Source organism: Lutra lutra, chromosome 5 (assembly GCF_902655055.1).
Source record: "Lutra lutra chromosome 5, mLutLut1.2, whole genome shotgun sequence".
NCBI lineage: Eukaryota > Metazoa > Chordata > Mammalia > Carnivora > Mustelidae > Lutra > Lutra lutra.
In genome coordinates this window covers 133,770,027-133,782,603 of record NC_062282.1, presented here as the reverse complement: position 1 = coordinate 133,782,603, position 12,577 = coordinate 133,770,027, and the positions used below count along the sequence as shown (strand labels likewise).

Genomic DNA, 12,577 nt, shown 5'->3' with positions numbered 1-12,577 from the left:
CCTTAGCTTAAAAATATGTACTATTCTTTTTTTTTATTAATTTTATTTTTTATAAACATATAATATATTTTTATCCCCAGGGGTACAGGTCTGTGAATCACCAGGTTTACATCTTCACAGCACTCACCATAGCACATACCCTCCCCAGTGTCCATAATCCCAACCCCCTCCCTACCCCCCTCCCCCCATCAACCCTTAGTTTGTTTTGTGAGATTAAGAGTCACTTATGGTTTGTCTCCCTCCCAATTCCATCTTGTTTCATTTACTCTTCTCCTACCCCCTTAACCCCCCATGTTGCATCTCCTATCCCTCATATCAGGGAGATCTTATGATAGTTGTCTTTCTCCGATTGACTTATTTCGCTAAGCATGATACCCTCTAGTTCCATCCATGTCGCGCAAATGGCAAGATTTCATTATTTTGATGGCTGCATAGTATTCCATTGTGTATATATACCACATCTTCTTTATCCATTCATCTGTTGATGGACATCTAGGTTCTTTCCATAGTTTGGCTATTGTAGACATTGCTGCTATAAACATTCGGGTGCACGTGCCCCTCCGGATCCATACATTTGTATCTTTAGGGTAAATACCCAGTAGTGCAATTGCTGGGTCATAGGGTAGTTCTATTTTCAACATTTTGAGGAACCTCCATGCTGTTTTCCAGAGTGGTTGCACCAGCTTGCATTCCCACCAACAGTGTAGGAGGGTTCCCCTTTCTCCGCATCCTCGCCAGCATCTGTCATTTCTGATTTGTTAATTTTAGCCATTCTGACTGGTGTGAGGTGATATCTCATTGTAGTTTTGATTTGTATTTCCCTGATGCCGAGTGATATGGAGCACTTTTTCATGTGTCTGGATGGCCATCTGGATGTCTTCTTTGCAGAAATGTCTGTTCATGTCTTCTGCCCATTTCTTGATTGGATTATTTGTTCTTTGGGTGTTGAGTTTGCTAAGTTCTTTATAGATTTTGGACACTAGCCCTTTTCTGATATGTCATTTGCAAATATCTTCTCCCATTCTGTCAGTTGTCTTTTGGTTTTGTTCACTGTTTCCTTTGCTGTGCAAAAGCTTTTGATCTTGATAAAATCCCAATAGTTCATTTTTGCCCTTGCTTCCCTTTTGGCAATGTTCCTAGGAAGATGTTGCTGCGGCTGAGGTCGAAGAGGTTGCTGCCTGTGTTCTCCTCAAGGATTTTGATGGATTCCTTTCTCACATTGAGATCCTTCATCCATTTTGAGTCTATTTTTGTGTGTGGCATAAGGAAATGATCCAATTTCATTTTTCTGCATGTGGCTGTCCAATTTTCCCAACACCATTTATTGAAGAGGCTGTCTTTTTTCCATTGGACATTCTTTCCTGCTTTGTCGAAGATGATTTGACCATAGAGTTGAGGGTCTATTTCTGGGCTCTCTATTCTGTTCCATTGATCTATGTGTCTGTTTTTGTGCCAGTACCATGCTGTCTTGATGATGACAGCTTTGTAATAGACCTTGAAGTCCGGAATTGTGATGCCACCGACTTTGGCTTTCTTTTTCAATATTCCTTTGGCTATTCGAGGTCTTTTCTGGTTCCATACAAATTTTAGGACTATTTGTTCCATTTCTTTGAAAAAAAATGGATGGTACTTTGATAGGAATTGCATTAAATGTGTAGATTGCTTTAGGTAGCATAGACATTTTCACAATATTTATTCTTCCAATCCAGGAGCATGGAACATTTTTCCATTTCTTTGTGTCTTCCTCAATTTCTTTCATGAGTACTTTATAGTTTTCTGAGTATAGATTCTTAGTCTCTTTGGTTAGGTTTATTCCTAGGTATCTTATAGTTTTGGGTGCAATTGTAAATGGGATGGACTCCTTAATTTCTCTTTCTTCTGTCTTGTTGTTGCTGTAGAGAAATGCAACAGATTTCTGTGCATTGATTTTATATCGTGACACTTTACTGAATTCCTGTACAAGTTCAAGCAGTTTTGGAGTGGAGTCTTTTGGGTTTTCCACATATAGTATCATATCATCTGTGAAGAGTGATAGTTTGACTTCTTCTTTGCCGATTTGGATGCCTTTAATTTCCTTTTGTTGTCTGATTGCTGAGGCTAGGACTTCTAGTACTATGTTGAATAGCAGTGGTGATAACGGACATCCCTGCCGTGTTCCTGACCTTAGCAGAAAAGCTTTCAGTTTTTCTCCATTGAGAATGATATTTGCGGTGGGTTTTTCATAGATGGCTTTGATAATATTGAGGTATGTACCCTCTATCCCTACACTTTGAAGAGTTTTGATCAGGAAGGGATGCTGTACTTTGTCAAATGCTTTTTCAGCATCTATGGAGAGTATCATATGATTCTTGTTCTTTCTTTTATTAATGTGTTGTATCACATTGATTGATTTGCGGATCCTTTTAATGTACTGTTGAATCCTATTGGCTAGTATTTTGGCAAGAAATTTTGCATCTGTGTTCATCAAGGATATTGGTCTGTAGTTCTCTTTTTTGATGGGATCCTTGTCTGGTTTTGGGATCAAGGTGATGCTGGCCTCATAAAATGAGTTTGGAAGTTTTCCTTCTATTTCTATTTTTTGGAACAGTTTCAGGAGAATAGGAATTAGTTCTTCTTTAAATGTTTGGTAGAATTCCCCCGGGAAGCCATCTGGCCCTGGGCTTTTGTTTGTTTGGAGATTTTTGATGACTGTTTCAATCTCCTTACTCTTTATGGGTCTGTTGAGGCTTTCTATTTCTTCCTGGTTCAGTTGTGGTAGTTTATATGTCTCTAGGAATGCATCCATTTCTTCCAGATTGTCAAATTTGTTGGCGTAGAGTTGCTCATAGTATGTTCTTATAATTGTCTGTATTTCTTTGGTGTTCGTTGTGATCTCTCCTCTTTCATTCACGATTTTATTTATTTGGGTCCTTTCTCTTTTCTTTTTGATAAGTCTGGCCAGCAGTTTATCAATCTTATTAATTCTTTCAAAGAACCAGCTCCAAGTTTCGTTGATTTGTTCTATTGTTTTTTTTTTGTTTGTTTCTATTTCATTGATTTCTGCTCTGGTCTTTATGATTTCTCTTCTCCTGCTGGGTTTAGGGTTTCTTTCTTGTTTTCTCCAGCTCCTTTAGGTGTAGGGTTAGGTTGTGTACCTGAGACCTTTCTTGTTTCTTGAGAAAGGCTTGTACCACTATATATTTTCCTCTCAGGACTGCCTTTGTTGTGTCCCACAGATTTTGAACCGTTGTGTTTTCATTCTCATTTGTTTCCATGAATTTTTTCAATTCTTCTTTAATTTCCTGGTTAACCCATTCATTCTTTAGAAGGATGCTGTTTAGTCTCCATGTATTTGGGTTCTTTCCAAATTTCCTCTTGTGATTGAGTTCTAGTCAGAGCATTGTGGTCTGAAAACATGCAAGGAATGATTCCAATCTTTTGATAATGGTTGAGACCTGATTTAGGACCAAGAATGTGATCTCTTCTGGAGAATGTTCCATGTGCACTAGAGAAGAATGTGTATTCTGTTGCTTTGGGATGAAAAGTTCTGAATATATCTGTGATGTCCATCTGGTCCAGTGTGTCATTTAAGGCCTTTATTTCCTTGTTGATCTTTTGCTTGGATGATCTGTCCATTTCAGTGAGGGGGAGTGTTAAAGTCCCCTACTATTATTGTATTATTGTCAATATGTTTCTTTGATTTTGTTATTAATTGGTTTATATAGTTGGCTGCTCCCACGTTAGGGGCATAGATATTTAAAATTGTTAGATCTTCTTGTTGGGTAGTTCCTTTGAGTATGATATAGTGTCCTTCCTCATCTCTTATTGTAGTCTTTGGCTGAAAATCTAATTGATCTGATATAAGGATTGCCACTCCTGCTTTCTTCTGATGTCCATTAGCATGGTAAATTCTTTTCCACCCCCTCACTTTAAATCTGGCGGTGTCTTCGGGTTTAAGATGAGTTTCTTGTAGGCACCATATAGATGGGTTTTGTTTTTTTATCCATTCTGATACCCTGTGTCTTTTGATTGGGGCACTTATCCCATTAACATTCAGGGTAAGTATTGAGAGATATGAATTTAGTGCCATTTTATTGCCTGTAAGGTGACTGTTATTGTATATTGTATCTGTTTCTTTCTGATCTACTTCTTTTAGGGTCTCTCTTTGCTTAGAGGACCCCTTTCAATATTTCCTGTAGAGCTAGTTTGGTATTTGCAAATTCTTTCAGTTTTTGTTTTTCCTGGAAGCTTTTAATCTCTCCTTCTATTTTCAATGATAGCCTAGCTGGATATAGTATTCTTGGCTGCATGTTTTTCTCGTTTAGTACTCTGAATATATCATGCCAGCTCTTTCTGGCCTGCCAGGTCTCTGTGGATAAGTCTTCTGCCAATCTAATATTTTTACCATTGTATGTTACAGACTTCTTTTCCCGGGCTGCTTTCAGGATCTTCTCTTTGTCACTAAGACTTGTAAATTTTACTATTAGGTGACGGGGTGTGGACCTATTCTTATTGATCTTGAGGGGGGTTCTCTGAACCTTCTGGATTTTGATACTTGTTCCCTTTGCCATATTGGGGAAATTCTCTCCAATAATTCTCTCCAATATACCTTCTGCTCCCCTCTCTGTTTCTTCTTCTTCTGGAATCCCAATTATTCTAATGTTGTTTCGTCTTATGGTGTCACTTATCTCTCGAATTCTCCCCTCGTGGTCCAGTAGCTGTTTGTCCCTCTTTTGCTCAGCTTCTTTATTCTCTGTCATTTGGTCTTCTATATCGCTAATTCTTTCTTCTGCCTCATTTATCCTAGCAGTGAGAGCCTCCATTTTTGTTTGCACCTCATTAATAGCTTTTTTGATTTCAACTTGGTTAGAATTTATTTCTTTTATTTCTCCAGAAAGGGCTTTTATATCTCCCGAGAGGGTTTCTCTAATATCTTCCATGCCTTTTTCGTGCCTGGCTAGAACCTTGAGAATCGTCATTCTGAACTCTGGATCTGACATATTACCAATGTTGGTATTGATTAGGTCCCTAGCCTTTGGTACTGCCTCTTGTTCTTTTTTTTTGTGCTGAATTTTTCCGCCTTGTCATTTTGTCCAGATAAGAGTATATGAAGGAGCAAGTAAAATACTAAAAGGGTGGCAACAACCCCAGGAAAATATGCTTTAGCCAAATCAGAAGAGATCCCAAATCGTGGGGGGGGGGGGAGAAAGGGGATAAAAAGAGGTTCAGAAAGAAAGAAAAAAAAATTAAAAAAAGAAAACCAATAAAAAATAGTATAAAAAGGAAAAAAAATATATATATTAGATAATCTAGTTAAAAAATGTTAAAAAAGAAAAGGATAAAAGTTAAAAAAATTTAGCAGAAGAAGAAAAAAAAATTGAAAAAGAAAAGAAAAAAAAAATTAATTTAACTGCAAGGCTAAAGAATCATGGGGAGAAAGCCATGAGTTCCGTGCTTTGCTTTCTTCTCCTCTGGAATTCCGCCGCTCTCCTTGGTATTGAAACTACACTCCTTGGTAGGTGAACTTGGTCCTGGCTGGGTTTCTCGCTGATCTTCTGGGGGAGGGGCCTGTTGTAGTGATTCTCAAGTGTCTTTGCCCCAGGCGGAGTTGCACCACCCTTACCCAAGGCCGGGCTGAGTAATCCGCTCGTGTTTGCTTTCGAGAGCTTTTGTTCCCTGAGCGCTTTCCGTAGAGTTCCGGAGGGCGGGAATGAAGATGGCGGCCTCCCGGTGTCCGGCCTGGAGGAGCCAAGAGCCTGGGGCCCCACTCCTCAGTGCGCCTCTAGAGAACAGCGCCCAATGACTCCCGCCACCCTGGCCTCCGGCCGCGCTCCGAGCTGACCGAGCCTGCGACCGGTTCAAGGTAACCCTGAGCTGAGAATCACTCCTCGGCTCTGTCTCTGTAGCTGGCTTCCCCATTCTAATACTTGTGAGCTCTGCGACACTCAGACACCCCCGATCCTTCTGTGACCCTGCGGGACCTGAGGCCACGCTGACCCCACGTGGGCTTCACCCCGGTTAAGCCTCTGGAGCGATGTCCCTCAGCGGAACAGACTTTTAAAAGTCCCGATTTTGTGCTCCGTTGCTCTGCCGCTCGCCAGGAGCCAGCCCCTCCCCCCGCGGTCTATCTTCCCGTCGCTTTGGATTCACTTCTCCACCAGTCCTACCTTGCAGAAAGTGGTTGATTTTCTGTTTCTAGAGTTGCTGTTCTTCTTCTCTTTGATCTCCCGTTGGATTTGTAGGTGTTTGTAATCTTTAGATAAGCTATCTAGCTGATCTCTTGCTACCTGAAGTAGTCTCAGCCTGCTACTTCTCTGCCATCTTGACTCCTCCCCCCAAAAATGTACTATTCTTTTCCACCTCATGCTTTCCTCCTCCATAGCTAAATAGTATTATTAGATTTTCCCTACAATATCTTGTTTGGCCTTTACTCTCCAAGCTTCTACTGCTCATCACAGTAAAGACCTAGATTACCTCATAATATTCCTGCATGGGTTTCCCAGTTTGTTGTTTGGATAGACATAACACTTCATTGAACATATAGGACACTACTCTTTTGCTCAAATATCTACCACTTATTCTGACCCCATTTATCTTTAGTTATTTATTTACCTTATCCACTTTTAAAAAGTAGGTTATATGCCCAACTTGGGGCTCTAATTCACAACCCTGAGACAAGAGGTGTGTGCTCTACCACTGATCCAGCTGAAAGCCCCAACAAGTTTTTTTTTGTTGTTGTTTTTGTTTTTTAAGTAAACTCTATACCCATCATGGGGCTTGAATTCACAACCCCAGATCAAGAATTGCATGCTCTACCAACTGAGCCAGCCAGGTACCCCTTATCCATTTCTAATATGAACTTTTTACCTCAGCTAAGTTTAAGACCCTCGCTATCATCCTCTGCCTTCTGGCTTCTTACAGCTACCTCTCTACTGGGAGTCAGTAGGTCCATTGCCAAAGGAATGAGTAGGCACAATTTCTGTCACATGTCCCAAAGCAGATGGGACCACCTCCAGGACCATGGTTAAGCAGGACAGAAGGCTGGTTATGAAACCATCTCTGCATCTACAAATATTAGGCCTGTTAGCTGGGGTGCAAGTGGATGTCACTTCCCTGAGCGCACTCCTGCCAGGTCCATGGGTGGGTTCCTGGGTGGGAAGAGGCACCTCTGGACCACAGGAGAGTGAAGCTGAAGCCAGATCACAGAGCTGTTTCAGGGCCCACAGACAGTGGGCCTGTTACTGGGGGCACCAACGGACATGGTTCCTCCTGGGTCCTTTAGTGGATAAGACTATGGATAAATAGGGCTGGAGCTGAGTTCACAGTAGGTCCATGGCTGGCATCACATACATGCCAACAGGTACGCCACTTGGGTGTGGTACTTCCTGCTCACTCTTGGGTTCCACTGGTGTTTTACAACCTCTTACCTGGATCTAAGATCCTGAAAAAGGTACTTTTGTTTATGGATGACTGCCAAATTCTTGTTCTATGAGGGAATGAGGGCTGGGGACTTCCTATTCTATCATCTTGCTTACATCAATTCATACATATAATTTCAAATACTGCAGCACACTAATTTTAACTTGCAAATTTTTTGTGGAGGAAAATTACATTTTCAAAAGAATTGGCTGCTTAACTATAGCCTTGTATTTGCAATACAAATGATGAAAGATGCCTTAAGTTTGGAAGCAGATATTTGCCATCCTCCTCCCACTTCTAAGATGTGCACATACTTTCACTTCTGCCTCTTTCTACCTTCTAGTCTCTTCCTTTCTTATGAATGGAATAAAAGGAAGGAAAAGCACTTATCTGAATTGGAAAGGTTGTGCTGCATGGAATAATATAAGACTCACCTTCACCTGGCTAGGTCACTCATCAGCTGAAAGAGGACTTTCAACCAAGTTGAAGGTCATATGTTCTATCTATTATGCTAAGTATAATATGGTTTTCATAGTAGGATTGTAGTGAGGACTAGAATAAGGGCACATAGTAGTAGGAATGCCCAAGCTTTCCAGTTATAATAATAATTATTGTTATTACTAGTGTGGATTATAAAAATCTGTATTGAATTAGGAAATGTTAAGGATTTTGACTTTTTCATATTGTACTTACTTTATATTGTACGTCCTTACTCAAGACGAGCGCTGATGAGTTCCAGTGTCATGCAGACTATCATCAGGATTTAGGGGACAGTACAATACAGAATTTAATTGACTCTGAAACCCTTCTATTTCCCTTCCTGAATCTTCTCTTCCTTTTTTTTTTTTTTAATCTGCTTCACATATACTTGTTATTCTTTTTTTTTTTTAATTTTATTTATTTGACAGAGAGAGATCACACATAGGCAGAGAGGCAGGCAGAGAGAGGAGGAAGCAGGCTCACTGCTGAGCAGAGAGCCCAATGCGGGGCTCGATCCCAGGACCCTGAGATCATGACCTGAGCCGAAGGCAGAGGCTTAACCCACTGAGCCACTCAGGCGCCCCTATACTTGTTATTCTTATGTTGCTCTTTGGCTAACTTTAGTTCATATACTCTTTGAAACTTGCTGTATTATTTTATTCTTCAAATTTATACCATCACTACCTAAATTAGAATTCTCTTTTCCTGGGGGTGCCTGGGTGGCTCAGTTGGTTAAGTGGCTGCCTTTGGCTCAGGTCATGATCCCAGGGTCCTGGGATGGAGCCCTGTATCAGGTACCCTGCTCAGTGGGGAATCTGTTTCTTTTTCTCTTCTTTAACCCCCTTTCCCCTACTCGTGCTCTCATTCTTTCTCCCTCAAATAAATAAAATCTTTTTTAAAGATTAATTTATTTATTTGACAGAGAGAGAGACAGTGAGAGAGGGAACCCAAACAGGTGGAGTGGGAGAGGGAGAAGTAGGCTTCCCGCCGAGCAGGGAGCCCAATGCTGGGTTTGATCCCAGGACCCTGGGATCATGATCTGAGCCGAAGGCAGCCACTTAATGACTGAGCCACCCAGGTGCCCCAAATAAATAAAACCTTAAAAAAAAAAAGAATTATCTTCTCCTGAATAGTATTGCGTAGCAATATACTACCTAGGTAAGAAGTAAGAAATAATTAAGGTAAAGAGAGACGTCTTCCTCCTTTCTTTATGGGAGAAGTATAATTTAGAAGTGGACCTTGATAATTTATATAAATTACTAATTATAAATACATCTTAGAAGGAGTGTTTTAGACTTTTAAAAATCTCTTCTGGATCCATTGTTCCCTTTCCTCTATTTTAGTTGATTTATGTCTCTACTATTAAAAAAAATCTTGCAGCCTTTAATTATATCAGCAATTATGTCTGCTTTTCACATTATTTTCAAGGCTTTCTTTTGGTTCAAATGCCTGTTTCATTGAGCTTGGTCATTTTTATAAAAGGCAGTGATTTTTCTCGTGTTCTCTAGCTCATTGTAAAAATTCACCATGGTGGTCTAAGTGTTCCTATTGCCTTGAACAAATGCCTCTTTCCTTGAATCCCAAAGTTTTTTTTTTTTTTTTAATACATAGTTTCTGGTTTACCTGTCCAACTTTAAATTTATGAGGAATGATATTAGTTAGGTGCAGATCTTTTCTTATGGCTGGAAATTGTTAAATAATTTATGATCTTTTAAAATTAAAGGAATAAGTGCTGTAAAGAGTAAAAAAAATTCCAAAGCTCAGAATTTCAGGCTTTAAAATATTATCAAAATCCAGTTCTTTCTTTTTCACAAAACTGTGTTTTTCTAAGATGAATAAAACAATGTTTTCCCAAAGAATATATTTTTCAACAGGTGATCAAGTGACATGGATTGGATACTACGGCTTAATATATAACCTGGTGAAAATGTTATGGGAACTTCGGGGAGATGATGAGCAGGATGGATTTAGAAACAAAATATGGCAAATATTACAGAAAACAAAGGATCATGAGAAAGATGGGCGAATCCATAATGGCATATATATAGCTCAGGTAAGATAAAGGCGAAGGCAATAAATTGGTACTTATATTATCAGGAAGTGTTTGTCCTTTCTCTGCAAGGAGAAGAGAATGTCCATATTCAGTATCAGTGACTCAGCTGAGAACACTGTTTTTAAAATTTAATATTGATCTCTGTTTAGTTAAAGATAAGGGGGTTGGCAATCTTCCGACTAAGAAGCTTGAAGAGAGGAGGTGATTTTGGGGAAGAATCATCGTTTTGCTTTGGGTTTGTGCCTAAGAGACATTTTAAGTACGCTAACCACGCATTCCAGTTTCCAGCCTGGGTCTATGCCTAAATTTTCCAAGTTTCTTATTAGTAGTGAATTAATTCACTCTCAAAAGTGTTTCAGTTTGGATGGTAAATTATTTAGTTATCTTGCTTGTAAGTTTTTCCTTCCAGCATTCAATAATACACATCACAAATCTAGATTCACTAACACTACTCTTTTTCTTTAAAGTTAAATACGTATTTTACAAGTTCTTGGTTTTTCTTGTTCTAGTTGAATGACTATAGATAATTTTTCTTCACATTCAAAGAAAATCATTATGACATTAGCTATCCATTCTTCATGAAATGCAAATTTGATTTTCCAGAATGCTTTATCTATATGGTATCCTATGATATTTTTAAACTCCCACCATTTGTTTTTCTTTCTATGTCTTATTTTGAGCTAGGTTAATTTGTTTGTTACCCTAAAGCACACTTTTTTCCTGTCACTGAAGTTTCTGGTTTTTTCTTGCTTTCACATGTGCAGTCATCCTAACACTCTTAATATCCTGTTTTCTAATAATAATTAGAAATGTGAATTCATGTTAACAAGTAAGAAGAGCAAATGATGAATTAACTGTGCCTAATGGGTTGTCAAAGCATATGGGGGGGGGAGACATCATTGCAACACAGAACACCTATACTCCAGATTCTTAGTAGGAAACAAAACCTTAACTCCTTGTTTTTATTTTTTCTTTTTTTTTTAACAATTTTTTTTTTAGATTTTATTTACTTAGAGAGAGAGAGAGTGAGAGAGAGCATGAGCGGGGAGAAGGTCAGAGGGAGAAGCAGACTCCCCATGGAGCTGGGAGCCAGATGTGGGTCTAGATCCTAGGACTCCAGGATCATGACCTGAGCCAAAGGCAGTCACTCAATGGAGCCACCCAGATGCCTCTTGTTTTTCAACAATAAATCTGACTTGGAGTAAAAATCTTTATGGAGGACTATCTAAAAACATTAGACTTCTGATATTTTTTTTATAGAGAAGATAATCAAGAGCTATCCACTTGAACTACATTGGTTTAGATTGCATGGGCTTGCTTTTATGCAACCATGCTTCAGTTTTATTCTTAGTTGTGGACAGAACATAGAAAGAAAAAGAAAACAATAATTACTATTGTATCTATTACAATGATGACCACTATATCACCCAGTATCCTCTTTGTTAGTATTTAGTTTCATGTGCTCTCTGAACCTTATTATTATTTTGTATAAGCTGCTCAATAAAGTTTTTAAAAAATGAGAGTCAAATTTTGGCTAAGTTTCTAAAAAGATATATAGGACAATATGACTTCATCTCACTCAGTTTTATTATTTTCTCTTTGTTTTTTCATTTTTTATGAATTCTCAATTATTCATATTATTCTCTGGTTTTGCACCTTTTTTTATATTCCACTTCACATCTCAAATAGATTGTATACTGTCAACAAATAAATAAGGCCACTCAAATTTGTCATTTCTATAATTAGAATCCTATTCATGTGCCTGTTTTCAGGGCCAATCATTTGGTATAGGATAATCTCTTCAAAATTTTAGTAAATATCTATAGATAATTATATTTGAAATTCATAAGTCAGTTAATCAGACATAGCAAATATTTTTTTAGTTGCTAGGTCCAAGGAAAGACCTATTACTGAAGCAGTCAGCTCTGAGAATAAAGGAATAAACAAAAGTATAACTAGTTGTGCTAGTTTGTTTTTTTTAAATGCTTAGTGAGAAGACTTCTAAAGGACGCTTTCATTCATTTTAAATAGTAAATGTGTGGGAAGGCAAGTTTTCCTCAGAGAAAAATCTAAACTATAAATTTATTTTTTAAAAGATTTTTTATTGACTTATTTGAGAGAAAGAGAGAACGTGTGTGCAGAGGAGAGAGAGGAGTGGCAGAGAGAGAGGGAGAAGCAGGCTCCTTGCTGAATAGGGAGCCTGCCATGGTGCTAGATCCCAGGACTCTGGGATCGTGACTTGATCCAGAGGCAGATGCTTAACCAACTGAACAACCCAGGTGTCCCTAAACTAGAAATTTCTAAAGGCAGTTATATTAAGTTAGATATAGTACATATTTAATATAAGAAATACTTATTTGCATTATATAGATGAACTAAAATATACAATTCACTCTAGATCTATATTATCTAAAAGTTAGATAGAGAGAGATTTGGATTTTATATTAAAGGAACAAAATACGTGATTTATGGATATAAATGATAGAATGCCTAGCTAGTGACTTTGAAATATCACTTAAATTAGTTTAAATTCCTTTATTTAATATTAAGATACTACAAGTATATACACTAAGAAATTATATAAAAATTTTCACCAAATTCAGTAGAACATATGAAATATGTACACATTGAGTCCTAAATCTATTT

The 12,577-nt window shown here is 38.3% G+C and overlaps 1 protein-coding gene across 3 annotated transcripts in view; it reads left to right on the top strand.

Annotated features, from left to right (window-relative positions):
• The window catches only part of TMEM232 (transmembrane protein 232), a 280,919-nt gene that overhangs the window by 102,668 nt on the left and 165,674 nt on the right, over positions 1-12,577 (top strand). For all 3 annotated transcript variants that reach the window (XM_047730557.1, XM_047730556.1, XM_047730558.1), the window contains one exon: positions 9,753-9,931. In XM_047730557.1, the coding sequence (XP_047586513.1) occupies positions 9,753-9,931 (179 nt within the window). The remainder of the gene's footprint in view (positions 1-9,752; positions 9,932-12,577) is intronic.